General features: G+C 42.9%; 1 protein-coding gene across 2 annotated transcripts; it reads right to left on the minus strand.

The window, feature by feature from the left end:
• Positions 1-9385: 9385 nt before the first annotated feature.
• On the minus strand, positions 9386-22004 carry LOC131943922 (serine/threonine-protein phosphatase 6 regulatory ankyrin repeat subunit A). 2 transcript variants are annotated; one of them, XM_059304287.1, is made up of 6 exons: positions 21827-22004; positions 14418-17363; positions 13804-13905; positions 11869-11971; positions 11593-11733; positions 9386-9687 (listed from the first exon to the last, which is right to left on the minus strand). In XM_059304287.1, the coding sequence occupies exons 2-6, from the start codon at positions 17356-17358 to the stop codon at positions 9537-9539; spliced, it is 3438 nt and encodes a 1145-aa protein (XP_059160270.1). In that variant the 5' UTR covers positions 17359-17363; positions 21827-22004; the 3' UTR covers positions 9386-9536. The 2 variants fall into 2 exon arrangements, with proteins under 2 accessions (XP_059160270.1, XP_059160269.1); XM_059304286.1 differs by having other exon boundaries at positions 13795-13905.
• Positions 22005-24092: the final 2088 nt, after the last annotated feature.

Consider the following 24092-nt stretch of genomic DNA (forward strand, 5'->3'; position numbering starts at 1 on the left):
AAACACCCAGTCAGGTTGGCGGAGAGACGTGCCTCGGCAAGCCTTCAGTGTGTGGCGCTGGACCTGGCGTGTGATGAAGATGGCAGCCTCGTGTCGGCTAGACTGGACAACACACACGGGCGTGGCACGGATCTGGTGTGTAAGGCAGACCGGTGACCAACGAACGGCTTATGGCGTCATCTCTTGACCCACTAAGAGGGCTAACTGGACAACCGCCCCGCAGGTGTGTCGAAGCGGACAAACAGTCATTGGGGGCGGGCAACAGCACGAGAGACCAAACTCACCAGCTAGGTAAGAAGAAATCACGGCAATCATGTCTAGATCAAACTCACCAGCACAATCATGTCTAGACCAAACTCACCAGCACAATCATGTCTAGACCAAACTCACCAGCTAGGTAAGAAGAAATCACGGCAATCATGTCTAGATCAAACTCACCAGCACAATCATGTCTAGACCAAACTCACCAGCACAATCATGTCTAGACCAAACTCACCAGCACAATCATGTCTAGACCAAACTCACCAGCACAATCATGTCTAGACCAAACTCACCAGCACAATCATGTCTAGACCAAACTCACCAGCACAATCATGTCTAGACCAAACTCACCAGCTAGGTAAGAAGAAATCACGGCAATCATGTCTAGATCAAACTCACCAGCACAATCATGTCTAGACCAAACTCACCAGCACAATCATGTCTAGACCAAACTCACCAGCACAATCATGTCTAGACCAAACTCACCAGCACAATCATGTCTAGACCAAACTCACCAGCACAATCATGTCTAGACCAAACTCACCAGCTAGGTAAGAAGAAATCACGGCAATCATGTCTAGATCAAACTCACCAGCACAATCATGTCTAGACCAAACTCACCAGCACAATCATGTCTAGACCAAACTCACCAGCACAATCATGTCTAGACCAAACTCACCAGCACAATCATGTCTAGACCAAACTCACCAGCACAATCATGTCTAGACCAAACTCACCAGCACAATCATGTCTAGACCAAACTCACCAGCACAATCATGTCTAGACCAAACTCACCAGCACAATCATGTCTAGACCAAACTCACCAGCACAATCATGTCTAGACCAAACTCACCAGCACAATCATGTCTAGACCAAACTCACCAGCACAATCATGTCTAGACCAAACTCACCAGCACAATCATGTCTAGACCAAACTCACCAGCACAATAATGTCTAGACCAAACTCACCAGCACAATCATGTCTAGACCAAACTCACCAGCACAATCATGTCTAGACCAAACTCACCAGCACAATCATGTCTAGACCAAACTCACCAGCACAATCATGTCTAGACCAAACTCACCAGCACAATCATGTCTAGACCAAACTCACCAGCACAATCATGTCTAGACCAAACTCACCAGCACAATCATGTCTAGACCAAACTCACCAGCACAATCATGTCTAGGTCAAACTCACCAGCACAATCATGTCTAGACCAAACTCACCAGCACAATCATGTCTAGACCAAACTCACCAGCACAATCATGTCTAGACCAAACTCACCATCACAATCATGTCTAGACCAAACTCACCAGTCAGTACAATCATGCCTAGACCAAACTCACCAGTACAATCATGTCTAGACCAAACTCACCAGTACAATCATGTCTAGACCAAACTCACCAGCACAATCATGTCTAGACCAAACTCACCAGCACAATCATGTCTAGACCAAACTCACCAGCACAATCATGTCTAGACCAAACTCACCAGCACAATCATGTCTAGACCAAACTCACCAGCACAATCATGTCTAGACCAAACTCACCAGCACAATCATGTCTAGACCAAACTCACCAGCACAATCATGTCTAGACCAAACTCACCAGCACAATCATGTCTAGACCAAACTCACCAGTCAGTACAATCATGCCTAGACCAAACTCACCAGTACAATCATGTCTAGACCAAACTCAACAGCACAATCATGTCTAGACCAAACTCACCAGTACAATCATGTCTAGACCAAACTCACCAGCACAGTTATGTCTAGACCAAACTCACCAGCACAATCATGTCTAGACCAAACTCACCAGCACAATCATGTCTAGACCAAACTCACCAGCACAATCATGTCTCGACCAAACTCACCAGCACAATCATGTCTCGACCAAACTCACCAGCACAATCATGTCTATACCAAACTCACCAGCACAATCATGTCTAGACCAAACTCACCAGCACAATCATGTCTAGACCAAACTCACCAGCACAATCATGTCTAGACCAAACTCACCAGCACAATCATGTCTAGACCAAACTCACCAGCACAATCATGTCTAGACCAAACTCACCAGCACAATCATGTCTAGACCAAACTCACCAGCACAATCATGTCTAGACCAAACTCACCAGCACAATCATGTCTAGACCAAACTCACCAGCACAATCATGTCTAGACCAAACTCACCAGCTAGGTAAGAAGAAATCACGGCAGCCATCTTGAGGCGCCCCCTCCAATGTTTGCTGCAGGAGAGCCAGATGTGTGTAACCATAGAGACGGCGGCTAAACATGAGCAGACCTCAGCGAGTACTGCGAGGGCGGCCGCAGCCTTCTGCCATTCGAGGGCTGAAACATGAGAGTTACACAAACAAATAAGTTGCTCTGAGAATAAATAAGTTTAGCGATCATCAAGGGCCAACATGTTAGATAAGGGCCAACATTTGTGAAAGGGCCAACATGTGTGAGATAAGAGCCATGTATGAGATAAGGGCCAACATGTGTGAGATAAGGGCCAACATGTGTGAAGTAAAGGTCAACATTTGTGAAAGGGCCAACATGAGTGCGATAAGGGCCAACTTGTGTGGGATAAGGGCCAACATGTGTGAGATAAGGGCCAACAAGAGTGATATAAGGGCCGACATGTGTGAGATAAGGGCCAACATGTGTGAGATAAGGGCCATGTGTGAGATAATGGCCAACATGTGTGAGATACGGGCCATGTGTGAGATAAGGGCCAACATGTGTGAGGTAAGGGCCAACATGTGTGAGATAAGGGCCAACAGTGAGGTACCAACATGTGTGAGATAAGGGCCAACATGTGTGAGATAAGGGCCAACATGTGTGAAATAAGGGCTAACATGTGTGAGATAAGGGCCAACATGTGTGAGATAAGGGCTAACATGTGTGAGATAAGGGCCAACATGTGTGAGATAAGGGCCAACATGTGTGAGATAAGGGCCAACATGTGTGAGATAAGGGCCAACATGTGTGAGATAAGGGCCAACATGTGTGAGATATGGGCTAACATGTGTGAGATAAGGGCCATGTGTGAGATAAGGGCCAACATGTGTGAGATGAGGGCCAACATGTGTGAGATAAGGGCCATGTGTGAGATAAGGGCCAACATGTGTGAGATAAGGGCCAACATGTGTGAGATAAATGCCAACATGTGTGAGATAAGGGCCAACATGTGTGAGATAAATGCCAACATGTGTGAGATAAGGGCCAACATGTGTGAGATAAATGCCAACATGTGTGAGATAAGGGCCAACATGTGTGAGATAAGGGCCAACATGTGTGAGATAAGGGCCAACATGTGTGAGATAAGGGCCAACATGTGTGAGATAAGGGCCAACATGTGTGAGATAAGGGCCATGTGTGAGATAAGGGCTAACATGTGTGAGATAAGGGCCAACATGTGTGAGATAAATGCCAACATGTGTGAGATAAGGGCCAACATGTGTGAGATAAATGCCAACATGTGTGAGATAAGGGCCAACATGTGTGAGATAAATGCCAACATGTGTGAGATAAGGGCCAACATGTGTGAGATAAGGGCCAACATGTGTGAGATAAGGGCCAACATGTGTGAGATAAGGGCCAACATGTGTGAGATAAGGGCCAACATGTGTGAGATAAGGGCCAATATGTGTGAGATAAGGGCCAACATGTGTGAGACAAGGGCCATTTGTGAGATAAGAGCCAACAGTGAGGTACCAACATGTGATGTACTCACGTTCTGACTTTGACTGACAGCCAGTCTGCTCTGTACAACCCTGGAACAAACCTGCAATGATGGTAATTAGACACGCGTTTTAGATGTAGTCATAGTAATTAGACACTCGTTTTAGATGTAGTCATGGTAATTAGACACTCGTTTTAGATGTAGTCATGGTAATTAGACACTCGTTTTAGATGTAGTCGTGGTAATTAGACACTCGTTTTAGATGTAGTCATGGTAATTAGACACTCGTTTTAGATGTAGTCATGGTAATTAGACACTCGTTTTAGATGTAGTCGTGGTAATTAGATACTCGTTTTAGATGTAGTCGTGGTAATTAGACACTCGTTTTAAATGTAGTCGTGGTAATTAGACACGCGTTTTAGATGTAGTCATGGTAATTAGACACTCGTTTTAGATGTAGTCGTGGTAATTAGATACTCGTTTTAATTGTAGTCGTGGCAATTAGACACTCGTTTTAGATGTAGTCGTGGTAATTAGACACTCCTTTTAGATGTAGTCGTGGTAATTAGACACTCGTTTTAGATGTAGTCATGGTAATTAGACACGCGTTTTAGATGTAGTCGTGGTAATTAGATACTCGTTTTAGATGTAGTCGTGGTAATTAGACACTCGTTTTAGATGTAGTCGTGGTAATTAGACACTCGTTTTAGATGTAGTCGTGGTAATTAGACACTCGTTTTAGATGTAGTCGTGGTAATTAGATACTCGTTTTAGATGTAGTCGTGGAAATTAGACACGCGTTTTAGATGTAGTCGTGGAAATTAGACACGCGTTTTAGATGTAGTCGTGGTAATTAGACACATTCGTTTCAGATGTAGTCGTGGTAATTAGACACTCGTTTTAGATGTAGTCGTGGTAATTAGACACTCGTTTTAGATGTAGTCGTGGTAATTAGACACTCGTTTTAGATGTAGTCGTGGTAATTAGACACTCGTTTGAGATGTAGTCATAGTAATTAGACACTCGTTTTAGATGTAGTCGTGGTAATTAGACACTCGTTTTAGATGTAGTTGTGGTAATTAGACACTCGTTTTCTAGCTGTAGTCGTGGTAATTAGCATGTCATCATCTAGCTTTGGGCAGTACGTAAGTCACGGCAGTGGCGTAGCGAGGTCGGGTTTCACCCGGTGCGACACTTAATGGTGTCACACCCCCCCCCCCCCCCCCAGAGACTCTTCCCGGGGACAAACTTTCAATTTTCGATTTGAACCCCCCCCCCCCTCTCCCCCTCAAACTTTCGATTTGCACCCCCCCCCCCCCTCAAATTTTTCTCTATATATATTTTTTTGCCTTGGTGTCACCCCCCTAAATGGTGTCACCCGGTGCGGTCCGCACCCCCCCCCCCTCTCTACGCCTCTGAGTCATGGTATTCAGCAATCAAGTGTTGGCTCCACGGCTAACATTACTCATACACTGTGCTCAGGCGGCACCCACAAAAACAAAGTTACCTATGTAAATTTTATCGTTGTTGGGGAGTACCCCCGTCAACCAGTAGGGGCAGGCGACCCCCACAGTGTGGACCACGATGGCAACTAGCGTCAGGCAGAGGCTGGTCTTGCACATCCAGCTCACCTCGCCTTTTAGGTCACGTGCTTCTGTGGGCGGAGCCGGGGACACGGCGTTGCTCATCGTGCGAGGGTTTCTGAATTTTAAAAATGTAAACATTTAAAAAATAAATAAATAAAAAATAAAACTAAACAATGAACAATATAAGTAAACAATAAAATAATAAACAAAATAATAAAAATAAACAAATACAAAATAAAAATAAACAATAAACACAAACAAAACAAGTAAAAATCATTAAATAAGCAATAAACGTAAACAATAAAAATTACAAAATTAAACAATAAACAATAAAAGTAAACCAAAAAATAAATCTAAAAAATAAGCAAAAAAAAAATAATAATAATTAAAAATTGAAAATGTAAATAAACAAAAAAAAAAAGAAAACTATTACATTTTTAAAAAATTAATAAAGAAAAAAAAATAAACACAATATAAACCATAAATAATCAAGCTAAACATTAACAATAATTAAATAAAATAAGCAAAACAAATAATAAAATTAAACAAAACAAATAAACAATAAAACAAAAATAAATAAATCTGATATATATAAAGCTCAAACGGATTCTGTGGCTCTTTATGTGGCCGGATCCTTGACATAGAGACATGTAAAAAAACTCGACTTGATCGCTATAGTGTAATACACCTAAAGCTTTTATTACCTAAATTAATAATTTTTAAAAAATAATATCAGTGTATTTAAAATAAATTTCATTTCCCAAACGTATAATTTTCATTAAAGTTATGTGGAATAAACAAAGTCAAAGAATATGTAACATCCTTCACAAAAATTAAAACGTGTACTAATTACTTCACTTTGTTCTTTTATTGCCAGTTACTTCCCTTGCCAATGACTTCTTTAGATAGATCCAAAAAAAAATTACTTCCCTTTAAAAAAAACATCGGGGGGGGGGGGGGATACTTAGTGTTGAGAAAAAAAATTATATAATTAGCGTGGATTGATAAAGTGCAATGGTGTAGATAAAACACGGGCCTTAGGTTTGTGTTTGCGTTTGTGTATGCGTTGTGTTTGCGATTTTGTTTGCGTTAGGTTTTGCTTTTGAAATTGAGTTGTTTTATTTTTGTTTGTGTTTACGTTTGTGTTTGTGTTTGCTTTTGTGTTTGCTTTTTTGTTTGCGGTTCTGTTTGAGATTATGTGTTTTTTTATTGCGTTTACGTTTTTGTTTGCGTTTCGCGATGTGTTTGCGTTTGTTTTTGTGTTTGTGTTTGCGTTAATTGTTGGGTTTGGGTTTGTGCTTTTGTTCGTGTTTGTGTTTATGTTTGTTTTTGTTTTTTGTGTTTTGTGTTTTTGTGTTTGTGTTTGCGTTTATGTATATGTTTGTTTTTGTGGTTGCGTTTATGTTTGGGTAAAAAGTAATATATTTCCAAAACCCGAGCAACCCCAGGTATAAGCTGCTTAATAAACACACAAGTCATGATCCTTTACAGACGGCTAGTAAATAAGAAAAATTAACAATAAAGATGAACAGTAACAATAAATATTAAAAATAAACAATAGGCAATCAACAAAAAATAAACAAAAAACAATAAAGAAAAAAATAAACTATAAAAATAAACAATAAAAAATAAACGAAAATTTAAAAAAAATTAATAACAAAAACAAATAATAAAACTAAAGCAGTTAAAAATACAACAATTTTTAAAATAACAAATATAAAAATGAAACAAAATACAATAAAAATACAAATAAACAATAAAAAAAAATATAATATACTAAAAGAAAACAATAAAAATAAAACTGTAAAAAAACAAACACTTTTAAAAAGCAGTAAATATTAAACAATAAGGTTAAAATAAGGATTAAAAAAACTAAACCGATTAGTGACACCAACATAGCCCTCACACCTAAGTGGTGAAACCAACATAGCTCACTAAGTGGTGACACCAACATAGCCCACTAAACTAAGTGGTGACACCAACATAGCCCACTAAACTAAGTGGTGACACCAACATAGCCCACTAAACTAAGTGGTGACACCAACATAGCCCACTAAACTAAGTGGTGACACCAACATAGCCCACTAAACTAAGTGGTGACACCAACATAGCCCACTAAACTAAGTGGTGACACCAACATAGCCCACTAAACTAAGTGGTGACACCAACATAGCCCACTAAACTAAGTGGTGACACCAACATAGCCCACTAAACTAAGTGGTGACACCAACATAGCCCACTAAACTAGGTGGTGACACCAACATAGCCCACTAAACTAAGTGGTGACACCAACATAGCCCACTAAACTAAGTGGTGACACCAACATAGCCCACTAAACTAAGTGGTGACACCAACATAGCCCACTAAACTAAATGGTAAAACCAACATAGCCCACTAAACTAACTGGTGACACCAACATAGCCCACTAAACTAGGTGGTGACACCAACATAGCCCACTAAACTAAGTGGTGACACCAACATAGCCCACTAAACTAAGTGGTGACACCAACATAGCCCACTAAACTAAGTGGTGACACCAACATAGCCCACTAAACTAAATGGTAAAACCAACATAGCCCACTAAACTAACTGGTGATGTCACATTAACCCAGTCTTGTCATGTTAAATATTCTTGGAACTTACCTAGTTCTTGCTTTAGCTGATAGCTGCTCTGTATCTAGCTGGTAGCTATATCTAGCTGGTAGCTATATCTATCTGGTAGCTGTATTTAGCTGGTAGCTGTATCTAGCTGGTAGCTGTATCTAGCTGATAGCTATATCTAGCTGGTTTGGAATGCGACAAAAAATAACGGTTTAACGAACGTTTCTCGGATTTTCTGGTTACTATGGCAACCATCATTTGCCGTAGGTATCGTTGGCGCCCACTTAAGTTAAAGGTTGAAGACATTACGCTCCGGTCACGTGATTAAACCAAAGAAAGAGAAGCATTCACGCTGGGCACCCCTCTATCCAATTTATTCAATGTTTCAATCACTTGCATCAGCCTAGAGAATAATCAATACTGAAAAACGTTTCTTCCTCAGTTTGTATACAATGAGTTGTCTAAAACTTAATACGTTTTGTTCCTCTCTTTTTAACGATAAACGATACTTGCATTAGAGGTCTACTACCAACATCATCATTAGAGGTCTACTACCAACATCATCATTAGAGTTCTACTACCAACATCATCATTAGAGTTCTTCTACCAACATCATCATTAGAGGTCTTCTACCAACATCATCATTAGAGTTCTACTACCAACATCATCATTAGAGGTCTACTACCAACATCATCATTAGAGTTCTACTACCAACATCATCATTAGAGGTCTACTACCAACATCATCATTAGAGGTCTACTACCAACATCAACATTAGAAATCTGCCTCCGCTATAAGATAAACTAAAATAATCACGCATCATATCAAAACGTGATCCTAATCACGCATCATATCAAAACGTGATCCTAATCACGCATCATATCAAAACGTGATCATAATCACGCATCATATCAAAACGTGATCCTAATCACGCAGTATATCAAAACGTGACCCTAATCACGCAGTATATCAAAACTTGATCCTAATCACGCAGTATATCAAAACGTGATCCTAATCACGCATCATATCAAAACGTGATCCTAATCAAGTAGTACATTAAAACGTGATCCTAATCACGCATCATATCAAAACGTGATCCTAATCAAGTAGTACATTAAAACGTGATCCTAATCACGCATCATATCAAAACGTGATCCTAATCACGCATCATATCAAAACGTGATCCTAATCACGTAGTATATTAAAACGTGTCCGATGACAGAAACAAAGCAAACAAGGCTGTTGTACAACTTTATTGATGTCAGACTACGTTTCCATTTGAGTTGGTCGTGTGGTGACGTCAGTTGGTGGCGTCACTTGGTGACGTCAGTTGGTGACGTCAGTTGGTGGCGTCACTTGGTGACGTCACTTGATGGGGTCACTTGGTGGGGTCATTTAATCTGAAAGGTTGTCACCGGTTGGTACAATTTCATCTTCGTCATAATCCACGATGACGTCATCGTCCAGATCATCATCTACTGTGTCGTCACTCTCGTCTGAACTTCGGGCTCCAAGCGTGGTGCCATGGACAAATAGGTCAGAATCACTGTACCAAAAAGATGAAAACAAATCACTGTACCAAAAAGATGAAAACAAATCACTGTACCAAAAAGATGAAAACAAATCACTGTACCAAAAAGATGAAAACAAATCACTGTACCAAAAAGATGAAAACAAATCACTGTACCAAAAAGATGAAAGCAAATCACTGTACCAAAAAGATGAAAACAAATCACTGTACCAAAAAGATGAAAACATGTTCGCAACAAATGTTCTGACATCATCAAAAATGTTCTCAACAAATGTTCACACATCAACAAATGGTTAAGCCATTCAGACGAATTATAAAATTTTGCCCCCACCCCCGTATAGGTTTGATGTTTGTTTCGTAATACTTGAATACTTGCTGCGGTTGTTACATCCTTACTGCTACCTCAGGCTTCACTCAAGTGACATCGCAAAGTACCAAACAAAAACAGTCTTAGCTTGTACCGTGGTCAGTAGACCTAGAGTGGCCGAGGTGTACCGTGGTCAGTAGACCTAGAGTGGCCAAGGTGTACCGTGGTCAGTAGACCTAGAGTGGCCAAGGTGTACCGTGGTCAGTAGACCTAGAGTGGCCAAGGTGTACCGTGGTCAGTAGACCTAGAGTGGCCAAGGTGTACCGTGGTCAGTAGACCTAGAGTGGCCAAGGTGTACCGTGGTCAGTAGACCTAGAGTGGCCAAGGTGTACCGTGGTCAGTTGACCTAGAGTGGCCAAGGTGTACCGTGGTCAGTAGACCTAGAGTGGCCAAGGTGTACCGTGGTCAGTAGACCTAGAGTGGCCAAGGTGTACCGTGGTCAGTTGACCTAGAGTGGCCAAGGTGTACCGTGGTCAGTAGACCTAGAGTGGCCAAGGTGTACCGTAGTCAGTAGACCTAGAGTGGCCAAGGTGTACCGTGGTCAGTAGACCTAGAGTGGCCAAGGTGTACTGTGGTCAGTAGACCTAGAGTGGCTTAAGTCGACCGTGGTCAGTAGACCTAGAGTGGCCAAGGTGTACCGTGGTCAGTAGACCTAGAGTGGCCAAGGTGTACCGTAGTCAGTAGACCTAGAGTGGCCGAGGTGTACTGTGGTCAGTAGACCTAGAGTGGCTTAAGTCGACCGTGGTCAGTAGACCTAGAGTGGCCAAGGTGTACCGTGGTCAGTAGACCTAGAGTGGCCAAGGTGTACCGTAGTCAGTAGACCTAGAGTGGCCTAGGTAGTCTATTTTTTTTATCTCTACCATCACAGTGCTGCTCAACATTATACTCGAGAGACAGACTATATAAAGTTTTTCAACCTAGTCAGACAGGATAAGGCATGTTTAGATAGACCATGGTACAAACATGCACAAAGAACAGTGATTTATAACATGGGTTCAATGGAGCCTCACGGGGTTCAGTGAGTCAGTCTTATGGGGGCGGATACTGTTAAAAGTATGTATTTTCTATATAAATTTCATTTCGTTCGGGGCGGGGCGGTGCAGAGCCCACCCGAAGAGCTGCCCGTAAGAAACTCTGGTCCGGCGGAGGTTAAGACAAACGCCCAACACGATATACCATAAGACGTATTGCTATCGTGCTATCTCTATCTAATCGTAGATGTCACGACACACATACGTCACGAATGGTGTCAACGCCACCTATACAGGCGCGCGTTGATCGGCCTGTGATGAACATACTTGTTTACTTCTATATCGTGGTCTAGTAGTCGGCTTGTGACTGCCGTGATGGTAGGTCGTGTGATTTTTTTCTTCATATTTTAATCTTTTCATACTGAATGTCGAGCAGAAAACAAAGCAGTGGGACGAATATGTACAGATGTGTTCACATGTAGAACGGTACTTGATGAGAAAGTTTGCTCACACAAGATACTTGTGCCGATGTTTGACAGCATTATGAACCAAACTGGGATCTGACGTTCAACCCAAACTTACATCTCGTCTGCTGCCATGTCAAACGTCAGCCAGGTTTCCCGCCGTTCTGCCAGTTCTGTGCTGGCACTGACCGGGTTCCGTATTGCCAGAACTGTGTCGTCTGCTGATGACGTAGAACTCATCCTTCTGCTCTCCTGGCGGCTGTTGGAAAGTAAATGTTTGGTCAAGTGCTGCTCAATGTTCACTGACCATTAAACCAAATAGAGGCTCAATGTTCACTGACCATTAAACCAAATAGAGGCTCAATATGCACTAAAGTGAGCTAATTGTCCTGACCTTTGAACTCGCATACCATCGGCTGCTGACCGCACGCGCCCGGCTGTCTGAGGTCGTCTTAAGGGTGTTGGGTCACTGTGACCCGCTGTTTGATCTGCTTCATCTGTCACGTGACAAGTGTCGATCTTTATATGTGGTACACACTTACCCCCCTTACCTTGCCACACACTTACCCCCCTTACCTTGCCACACACTTACCCCCCATACCTTGCCACACACTTACCTCCCTTACCTTGCCACACACTTACCTCCCTTACCTTGCCACACACTTACCTCCCTTACCTTACCACACACTTACCTCCCTTACCTTACCACACACTTACCTCCCATACCTTGCCACACACTTACCCCCCCTTACCTTGCCACACACTAGCCCACTTACCTTGCCACACATTTACCTCCCTTACCTTACCACACACTTACCTCCCTTACCTTACCACACACTTACCTCCCATACCTTGCCACACACTTACCCCCCTTACCTTGCCACACACTTACCTCCCATACTTTGCCACACACTTACCTCCCTTACCTTGCCACACACTTACCTCCCTTACCTTGCCACACACTTACCTCCCATACCTTACCACACACTTACCTCCCATACCTTGCCACACATTTACCCCCCTTACCTTGCCACACACTTACCTCCCTTACCTTGCCACACACTTACCTCCCTTACCTTGCCACACACTTACCCCCCATACCTTGCCACACACTTACCTCCCTTACCTTGCCACACACTTACCTCCCTTACCTTGCCACACACTTAACTCCCTTACCTTACCACACACTTACCTCCCTTACCTTACCACACACTTACCTCCCATACCTTGCCACACACTTACCCCCCCCCTTACCTTGCCACACACTAGCCCACTTACCTTGCCACACATTTACCTCCCTTACCTTACCACACACTTACCTCCCTTACCTTACCACACACTTACCTCCCATACCTTGCCACACACTTACCCCCCTTACCTTGCCACACACTTACCTCCCATACCTTGCCACACACTTACCCCCTTTACCTTGCCACACACTTACCCCCTTACCTTGCCACACACTTACCTCCCTTACCTTGCCACACACTTACCTCCCTTACCTTGCCACACACTTACCCCGCTTACCTTGCCACACACTTACCTCTCTTACCTTGCCACACACTTACCTCCCTTACCTTGCCACACATTTACCCCCCTTACCTTGCCACACACTTACCTCCCTTACCTTGCCACACACTTACCTCCCTTACCTTGCCACACACTTACCTCCCTTACCTTACCACACACTTACCCCCCTTACCTTACCACACACTTACCCCCCTTACCTTGCCACACACTTACCTCCCATACCTTGCCACACACTTACCTCCCTTACCTTGCCACACACTTACCTCCCTTACCTTGCCACACACTTACCTCCCTTACCTTACCACACACTTACATCCCTTACCTTACCACACACTTACCTCCCATACCTTGCCACACACTTACCCCCCCCCTTACCTTGCCACACACTAGCCCACTTACCTTGCCACACACTTACCTCCCTTACCTTACCACACACTTACCTCCCTTACCTTACCACACACTTACCTCCCATACCTTGCCACACACTTACCCCCCTTACCTTGCCACACACTTACCTCCCATACCTTGCCACACACTTACCCCCCTTACCTTGCCACACACTTACCTCTCTTACCTTGCCACACACTTACCTCCCTTACCTTACCACACACTTACCTCCCTTACCTTGCCACACACTTACCTCCCTTACCTTGCCACACACTTACCTCCCATACCTTACCACACACTTACCTCCCATACCTTGCCACACACTTACCTCCCATACCTTGCCACACACTTACCTCCCTTACCTTACCACACACTTACCTCCCATACCTTGCCACACACTTACCTCCCTGACCTTGAAGTGAGACGATTAACGTGTACACCTCATCGTGTCCGCTAGACCTGGCCACCGACCTGGGCGTGTTCCCCTCAGTGTCTCGGGTATCTGCGGCAGCGCCTGGTGACAAGCAAGCAATGGAGGGATTCAATGACAGGCAGGGGCGCCACTCAATGGGGACAGGTAGGCAGGTAGGTGCGCCACTCAATGGGGACAGGTAGGCAGGGGCGCCACTCAATGGGGACAGGTAGTCAGGTAGGTGCGCCACTCAATGGGGACAGGTAGGCAGGGGCGCCACTAAATGGGGACAGACAGCCACGGGCGCCACTCAATGGCTAAAGACAGGCAGGGGCGCTACTCAATGGGGACAGGCAGGCAGGGGTGTAGTTATGTTTACTTTACTACACCTCCTCTAAGCAACTCGCCAGCAAAGTAAGTGGTCCAACCTCCAACAAGATGATGTGTTACTGACACTACACTCCACACACACACACACAGACACATCCAACAATATAATGTGTTACTGCCACTCCACTCCACTTCACACTCCACTCCACACTCCAAACACACACACTCCACACACACACACCACACACACACACACATACACACACACACACATGTCACTTGACCTTTTTCCAGCAGGAGCTGAGCCGCAGCCAACTGTCCGTGTCTAGCCGCGAAGGTCAAGGCCGTCTCCCCTCTGTTGTTTGCCTTGTGGATGTCAGCCCCGGCACTGATGAGCGCCTGTAGGGTGGACAGCGTGCCAGCAGACACGGCCAGCATGAGGGCAGTGTGGCCGTGCAGGTCCTGCACGTTGACATCCGCACCGCTGCTGATGAGCTCCGCCACGATCTCCTCCCTGCCGTACCTGGCAGCCACGGACAGCGCAGTTTGCAGCTTCCTGTTTTCAGCGTTGACGTTGGCCCGGCTTTGAATCAGCGTGCTGACAATGTCGGCGTGACCTCTCCTTGCGGCTATGATCAGGGCCGTGTCACCCCTCTCCTTGTCCACAAACTCACACGTCTTCCTGGCGTCTCCTTTACGCAGCAAGTACTGGACAATGTCCAAGAAACCGTTGTACGTGGCCAGGATGAGCGGGCTGCGCCCAGACCTGTTCTGCGTTTGTGCTGTTGCCCCGAACACGATGAGCAGACGGAGCGCCTTGAGGAAACCGTTGGCCGCGCAGATGCACAGAGCGGAGTTGCCTTCGTTGTCGCTGATGTTGACCTTGGCCTTGTTGTCGAGCAGAAGTTTCATGCACTCGGTGAACCCGTGCTGGCAGCTGTACATTAGAGCAGTCCAGCCGTCATAGCAGGCCAGATCCACGTCAGCACCGCTGGCAAGAAACAGCTGCACCAGCGGCGTCTGCCCACAGTTCGCAGACACCATCAAGACAGTCCGGCCTTTCCTGTCCACTGTGTTGACGTCTGCGCCATAGCTGAGCAGAAGTTGAACCAACTCCACGTCCGCGCTTTGTGTGGCCGCCATCAGGGGAAAGAATCCTTTCTTGCTCCTCCTGTTGATGTCCGCCCCTGCCTCCACCAGGACGTCGACGATTTTCTTCAGGTTCTCGCGGGCGCTAACGTACAGGGCCGTGTGGCCGTCTTTGTTGCAGCGGTCCACCTCTGCCCCGTGCTGTATGAGCAGCTTCACCGTTTTGATGTGGCCTCTGAGGGTGGCGAGAATCAGGGGCGTGTCCCCCTCCACGTCCGCCTTGTTTATGTCTGCGCCGTTGTTCAGCAGCATCTCAACAACTGCCGTGTAGCCGTGCTCCGATGCTAGGGCCAGGGCGGAGCGGCCTTTGTTCATGACCTGATTGACTGAGACTTGGCTCTCCAGGAGAAATCTGACCACGTCCACGTGACCTTTGTGGGCTGCTATCATTAGGCAGTTCCAGCCCTCCGACTCCACGTCTTCTAAGGAGGCGCCACTACGGTGGAGCATATTAAGAATGTCTTCGAATCCACCGTAGGCCGCACACATGGCCGCTGTCCTACCCCGGTCGTTAGAGGCACCAGCTGAGGAGCCTGCGGCTAGAAGCGAGTTAACGGTTGGCGCGAGACCCCGTAGGGCGGCCTTGATTAGGGCGGTGCTCCCGCTGACGTCGATGGCGTTGACCAGGGACCCCGCCTTAAGAAGGATCTCGACGACGGCGAGCTTGCCACACGTGACCGCGTACATGAGCGGCGTGGCGCCAACTTTCCGCTCTGGGCTCGCGGCCTCAGCGCCGTGTGCGAGCAGCAAGCTGACCATCTCGGCACTGCCTGCACGTGCCGCCAAGTCCAGCAGGCTGACACCGCCCTCCCCCTTAAAGTTGACTAACGGGTAGGCCCCTGCTGTGACTCTAGAGCTGAGCACTGTCTGCACAATGTCCTGCAGGTTCAGGCCGAGGGCAAGGGAGAGAACTGTCTCCCGCCTGTAGTTGATGACCTGCTCGTCTGCTCCCGCGGCCAGCAGGGCCTGGACAATGTCCGCATGTCCGTTCATGCAGGCAGATATGAGCGGGCTGTTGCCGTCATCGTCAGTCAAGTTGACGTCGGCGTTAGCTAGCAACAGCTCCTGCACGATGTCCGTGTAGCCCATGGCTGCAGCTAGATGCAGGGCTGAAGCTCCAGTGCCGTCCGTTGTGTTGGGCAGGGCTTTGGCCTCCAGAAGTTTCTTCACACAAGTCAGGTTATCTCCACAGCAGGCTTGCATGAGGGCGGTGCTGCCCCTTTTGTCCACGTGGTTGACCTCTGACCCAGCCTGGAGTAGCAGCTCCACCGTTTCCAGACTTCCGTTACCCGCGCTGATATGCAGGGCAGTGGCACCGGTGACGTCACACATGTTGACGTCAGCACCGTGACTTAAGAGGACCGAGATGGTGGAGTGCTCGTTGTACTGGGCGCTGAACATGAGGGGCGTCCAGCCCTTGTGGTCCCGCTGGTTGACCAGCGCCCCCTGCTGGATCAGCAAGCTGACCACATCCGCTGAGCCCTTGTATGCGGCAAGCATGAGCGCTGACTGACCGCTAACGTTACGGACGTGGATGTCGGCCTTGTGTTCCAGTAGCAAGGTCACGTGACTCCCGGCAAGCACGGCAATCATCAGTGCACTGTTGCCGCGCGCATCCACCAGATTGACCTTGGCCCCATTCTGTAGCAGGACTCGTGTTACATGCTCGTGGTGGGCGGCGGCCGCTGCGATCAAGGGCGTTGTGCCAGCACCGTTGGGGGCGTTCATGTCGGCGCCCACATCCAGCAGCTTGGTCAGCAGCTCGAGCTTGCCCTGCAGGGCGCAGCAGATGAGCGGGGTCAGATCGTTCTTGTCCGAGTCGTCCATGGAGCTCCGCTTGAGAAACTCTTTCATCAGCTCCTCGTCGCTCTTCTTGTATTTGCTGAGGATGTGGTCCGACTCGCCCAGCAGTGACCTCTCGCGCGCCATGCTGGCTGCTCTGGACGCTGACCTTGGCGGCTGGTCGTCGCCCAGTTGACCATCGTCTGGCTGGCCATCGGCCTGCTTTTGCAGTTTTTCTACGATAGCACTCAGCATGGCGGGTGTCTCCCGCCCCATGTTTGTCTCTGGCTCCATACAATCTGGAGATGAAACCATGAGTGGGTTAAACTCCTTGTATCTCAAATTTTTCTCGTATTTCAAAGTAAAAACTTCCCTCACTTAGGGGCTCGTGTGTCAAACATCTCGTGTGTGGGGCATTCGCGTGGCGAGGTAAATTTATAATATACTAGCCGTCCCGGCCAGGCCCTGCTCTGGCTTCTGTGAAAAACCTTTCTGTTAAAGACCATTACCTGTGTGTTTAGTAATCATCATAAACCCGGCATTGCCCACCCAAACCACAACCAACCAAAACAACAAAACGCAAACATAACGCTAACACAATTACAAATACAAACGAAAACAAAAACCTAACAACAAACCCAACCACAACCACAAACACCAATACAAACACAAAGAAAAAACAAACAAAAAAGCAAACGAAAACAAAAACCTAACAACAAACCCAACCACAAACACCAATACCAACAAAAAAAAACAACGAAAAAGCAAACGAAAACAAACCAAATCCAAACGCAAAACCAACCAAAAACACAAATACAAACCCAAACAAAAAGACACAAACAAAAACGAAAAAAGAAAGAACAAAAACGAACCAAATCAAAACGCAACCACTAACGCAAACCCACCTAAACACAAAGAAAACACTAACGCGAACATAAACGCCCGGGGCGGAATCACCTGTTTTAGCTTAATGAACGACTATAGTACCCCAACTTATTCATAGTCTTTTGCACTCACTTAAACGAACGCGCCTGTTTCAATTTAATGAACAATTTTAATACTCCAAGCTTATCCGTAAAATACCTACAACATTTGCACTTGATCAATCCCCGCTAATTATGTAATTTTTTTTTCCCAACACCAAAACAAAGTAATAAAAAGTAAATTATTTTCCACTAATGCAATGGTTTTATAAAGGGAAGTAATTGTGTTTTCCTAATTTGTCAAAGGGAAGTAAGTGCTATAGGACTAAATAAAGACATAATTAGAATTTTTGTAAAAGATTATATTTTTTTAAAACTTGTGTTTAATGAACATGCCGACAATTATTACTATAATTTGAAAAATGAAAATTATTTCCCAACACTTTCAATAGTAATTTTTTAACTTATAAATTTAGACAAATGCGCACGATAATTGTCTAACACTTAAATCCATCCAAGACCAACGACAAACATATGCGTTACATACAGAACTGAGCTTTATATATTAGACTAGCCGTCCCGGCCAGGCCCTGCTCTGGCTTCTGTGAAAAACCTTTCTGTTAAAGACCATTACCTGTGTGTTTAGTAATCATCATAAATCCGGCATTGCCCACCCAAACCACAACCAACCAAAACCAAAACAACAAAACGCAAACATAACGCTAACACAATTACAAATACAAACGTAAACAAAAACCTAAGAACAAACCCAACCACAACCACAAACACCAATACAAACACAAAGAAAAAACAAACAAAAAAGCAAACGAAAACAAAAACCTAACAACAAACCCAACCACAACCACAAACACCAATACCAACCAATAACAACACACACAAAAAACGAAAAAGCAAACGAAAACAAACCAAATCCAAACGCAAAACCAACCAAAAACACAAATACAAACCCAAAGAAAAAACAAAAACAAAAACGAAAAAAGAAAGAACAAAAACGAAACAAATCAAACCGCAACCACTAACGCAAACCCAACCTAAACACAAAGAAAACACTAACGCGAACATAAACGCAAAGTGCTCACAGTCTAGCCCGGGACGGAATCGCCTGTTTTAGCTTAATAAACGACTATAGTACCCAAAACTTTCAATATTAATTTTTTAACTCATAAATTTAGACCATAAGGACTTTAATTATCTAACACTTAAATCCATCTAAGATCCACGACAAACATATGTGTTACATACAGAATTGAGCTTTATATATTAGATTTGTGAGCGGGTGAATGGATGATTTATTTTGTATTATATTTTTGTGTGCGAATCTGTGCGTGAATGTTCTACTGGACAACGGCTACTGGGCTTAACTTCCGGCCATGTCACATGGTATATAAACCGACTGACCGCTCGAATCTTTCTTTTGACCCAAGTTGAGAATGTAGATCTGGTCAATTTCTCTAGGGGGCGCTTGGCGCACCTCGTGCGTGGAGATATTTGCTGTTGTTTTTTTTTTACAATATTTTACTTTTTATATGTATCATTTGTATGAATGTGGCTGCCGATGTGTTTCTCGTTTTCTTTCTTTTTCGACCTTGGCGTGTTTTGTATGCATTATTTGGTATGTATTGTTTTGTTTGTTGTTTTGTTTATATGACATGTGTGTTAAGTGCGGACATTAGATGGCGTTTCGATTACCGTAGGGGATAGGAAGGTTGTCTAAACTATCTGAGGCATAGAAGGTACATAATATTCCATCGAACGTTGTGTGTTTTGTATGTTTTGTTGAGTTTTGTTTAGTCGTGTTTTGGTTTATCTAGATCTAGTTGTTTTTTTTTTTTTTTTTTTTTTTTTTTTTTTGGCATCCTTTCATTAAATATTGGTTCTTTGTAATTATTTGCAATAAATTTCATTAAATTGTTAACGTTTTTTGTGTGTTTTTATCTAGTCTAACGTTAGGATTTAACCACCGTGGGTTTTACCACGGTTTGCAGGGTTTGTTTATATAACGACTAAAAAAATTTGAATAGATAGCACAATTTTTACTCTTTTGCATAACGTGAACACAATATTAAATACACGCACATTGCTAAAACATCAAACAGATCAATATCAAATAATATTTTCACCAAGACTACTACAAAAATTTGATACATTTTAATATCAGTAGGGTCGAAAAAAGTAATTAATTAAAATGTTGAATAATTTTAATTTTTTAAAATTCAACTCACGCTAATTAAAAAACACGTGAATGCAAATTCCGGAGACTTACAAAAGGGAATTATTGTTGGAATATTATAATTTGCATGGATTGATAAAGGGCAATATGCTAGGTAAAACACGGATATTTTAAATACTGCCTTTTATTATTTTTAATCAATAACATTTTAGAAGTCACTCCACAATGTCCTCTATGTTTACTTCTATCTTTCAGTTTGTGGACTAGCTGGGGTTTTATAGTCGTTCACTAAATTGAATCAGGCGAGCCTGCCGGCGCCCGGGTTGGGTTCGATTTGGCGCCCCGTGCTAGACTGTGAGCACTATGCGTTTGTGTTTGCATTTAAGTTGTGTTTATGTTATGCGTGTTGCGTTTGCGTCTGCGTTAATGTTTTCGTTTGTGTTTACTTGCGTTTGTGTTTTATTTTGTGTTAGTGTTATATATATAGTGTTATATATATATATATATATATATATATATATATATATATATATATATATATATATATATATATATATATATAATATTGCGTTGTCATCGGAAATTCACTTAGAAACAGGGAATTTGAAAGAAATCGTTCCATTAGAATGGGTTATAGCTGTTTTAGGAGTATGTTAAAACGGTTTTACAAATCCACATACAAACCAACATTCAAACCCATAAACCTTGTGACTTAATAAAACAATCTCAAATAAACCGGGAGTGATCTCCCCTAAACTTTCTCGAATATTCTTATATAAAATAACAGGGGATGGGAACTCGGGCTATAGACTTCTAGACATGATTTTTAATCCATTTTAAATACTTAAAGTTTTAAAAATAGAATAAAATCTCGTAGACAAATTAATTGCACACCAAGTGAACGCGAATAAAAAAGCGCATAATAGTGCGCAATATTATTAGTACTTTAAAAATTTACATTAGTTTTTTGAGAAATCGGAAGTAGCGTAAATTACTACTTCCGGTCAACGGAAATTACTCAAAATTTAACAGAAGGTAGAGAATTAGATCTTTTACTTACATGTGAAATTTAATTTATCTATCTGAAATAGTACTCAAGTTATAGGCTTTTGAAAAATTCAAAGTAGAAAAAGTACCACTTCCGGTTGTCGGAAATCGCTCAAAAGTTGATACGGATCTACGATTTTGATAAAATACTTATATATGAAATTTCATCAACCTAGCTGTAACGGTACTCAAGTTATCGTGTTTACACACGGACACACACACACACAGACACACAGACATACGGACAAGATTGCAAAATTATGTTTTTCCGTATCAGTGAGATGCAAAACGTCGAGATTTGCAAAAATCTCGATTTTTTTTTTTGCACGATTACAAGACTTTCTCTATACTTCGTATATACGAGAAAGTAAAAAATTGTGCCATCTCGGATTTATAAGTGAAGATATTCAACTTGTATTCTCGATACTTAACCTACCGATACTTAGCCTCCCGATACTTATCCTACCGATACTTGATTTCACGATACTCATGATACTTAAGTACCAGGTATCGCTGGCTTTTATTTTGTTTTAGCACATTCGGCCTAGACTTTCTCAGATCATGCCGTCAATTGATTACTAGATTTAAAGATTTCTTTTACCTTATTGATAAGTCCTCTTGGCTGCGACTGACTGTGCTAGCTTTGACTTTATGGCTGTGACTGTGGTAGCTTTGACTTTATGGCTGCGACTGTGCTAGCTGCGAGTTCCCACAAAACATCAGCCAACGTGTGTCGAAGTGTGTAGTGTGCTGACCATGTATACCTGCTGACGTAGCTCAGGCTTTCAGTCCCATGTCTAATCGAACTTGGAAAATTGATTTTTTGATCGATCGGTTTGAAAATTGATTTCTTATCGGGCGCTCGTCTTAACGTGTGAACATGTAGCATTAAACGTCTTCATGTGTCTTCATGTCAACAATATGTCATGACTTCACATGTCATCCAATGATTTTATGTCTGCAATAAGTCATGTCTTTAACATGTCATCAGATTTCATGTCATTATATCTGAAGTGTCTTGTTATCATATTTAACCATGTTTCTTAGATTTATTCATTAATCTTCAAATATCACCACGTCTTCAAATGTCATCTTTTTTCATATGTCATCGTTTGTTTTTAGATGACATCATTTATTTCGATGTCATTATTTATTTTTCAGATGTTCTACTTTGTCATCAGATATCAACATTTTTCTTTAGATGTTATCATATATTTTCAGATGTCATCATTTGACTTCAGATGACATCATTTATTTTTAGATCTCATGTCTTCAGAGCTCGTAATGTGACGTCATAAGTCTTCTAACAACAACATAACATAATTACGTAACACATCACAAAGACCCTTTTCCGGCGCCCGAGTGAGGTATCAATTTTACGCCACCTCAATACCAAGTGTCCATATATAGGCCTATATATGTATGTATATATATATATATATATATATATATATATATATATATATATATATATATATATATATATATATATATATATATATACTAGCTGCATCCCGTGCTCCGCCACGGTAAATCTTTTTTAAATGTACCAACTTGGGAACAGAACAAAACTAAACATAACACAAACGAACGCAAAAAAAAAACGAAAAAACAAACACAACACTCATAACATAAACACAATTTAAATGCAATCATAAAGACATATTGCTCACAGTCTAGCCCGTAGCGCCAAATCGCGCCCTTTCCGGTGATTTGCACCCCCCCCCCCAAACTTTCGATTTGCACCCCTCCTCCCCCCCTAAAACTTTCGATTTCCACCCCCCCCCCCCCTCGCAAATTTTTTCCAACCCACTTTGGCGCCCCCCTGAGGTCGGCACCCGGGGACATATGCCACCCCCCCCTCGCTACGCCTCTCCTATAAAACCCGAAAGATAGAATAATAATTAGAAAACAGTATAAATAATAGGGAGTATTTAAAATATCCGTGTTTTACCTACAATATTTCACTTTATCCATTCACGCATTTTTTTCCAGTACTTTAAAATTTACAAAAGAGTTTCATAACTAAAACCATTGCGCACCTAATGAACGTGATGACGCGTCTATAATAGTGCTGAATAGTTAATTAAAAATTATAAGTAATAAACAGTAGGGCCTACATTCAGTGAATAAAATAAATAAAAGAATGCCTTTTATCAATCCATGCTAATTATAATTTTCTAACAATAATTTCCTCTTACACATCCGAATAATTTGCATTCACATTTTGCTAATTATATTATTGCAACACTAATTCCTTCTATGACGACCGTATATTTGCATTCACATTTTTTATTAGCATGAGTTTAATGTATTTTTAAATTACCTCCTTTGTCAAAATTAGAAAAGGGTTAAATTAATTTGATTTTTCTACCGTACTGTTATTATGTTATTAAAATGTATCCACTTTTTCTAGGAATGTTAACGAAAACTATATTTGACATTGATCCTTTTAATATGTTTTAGCAATGTGCGTGTATTTAATATTCTCTTTACGTTATGCAAAATTGTACAAACAGTGGAAATTATAAAATAGCTCTATTCCGCTATATAAACAAACCCTACTCTAATACTTATAATAAGACACTGCGGTGCACTGAAAAGCACAGCATGGTGCGTAGTTAACTTTTATGGTCCCAAAATCTATAGCGATGACGGACGGAAGGAAGGAAGGAAGGACAGACACAGCCCGCTTATATTATAGATAGATATATATATATATATATATAAGGGGGGATGCAATGTATGTGTGTATGTGTGTGTCTTTTATGCATTACTTCACCTTTCATCCGATCACCATCAAACTTTGGGAAGTTGTTGAGAATAATCCTGGGGGGGTTCCTTCGAAAAAAAATATTTTGATTTTG

The sequence above is a fragment of the Physella acuta genome, unplaced genomic scaffold, assembly GCF_028476545.2.
Source record: "Physella acuta isolate Inbredline_101_S28 unplaced genomic scaffold, ASM2847654v3 ptg000473l, whole genome shotgun sequence".
NCBI classification, from domain to species: domain Eukaryota; kingdom Metazoa; phylum Mollusca; class Gastropoda; family Physidae; genus Physella; species Physella acuta.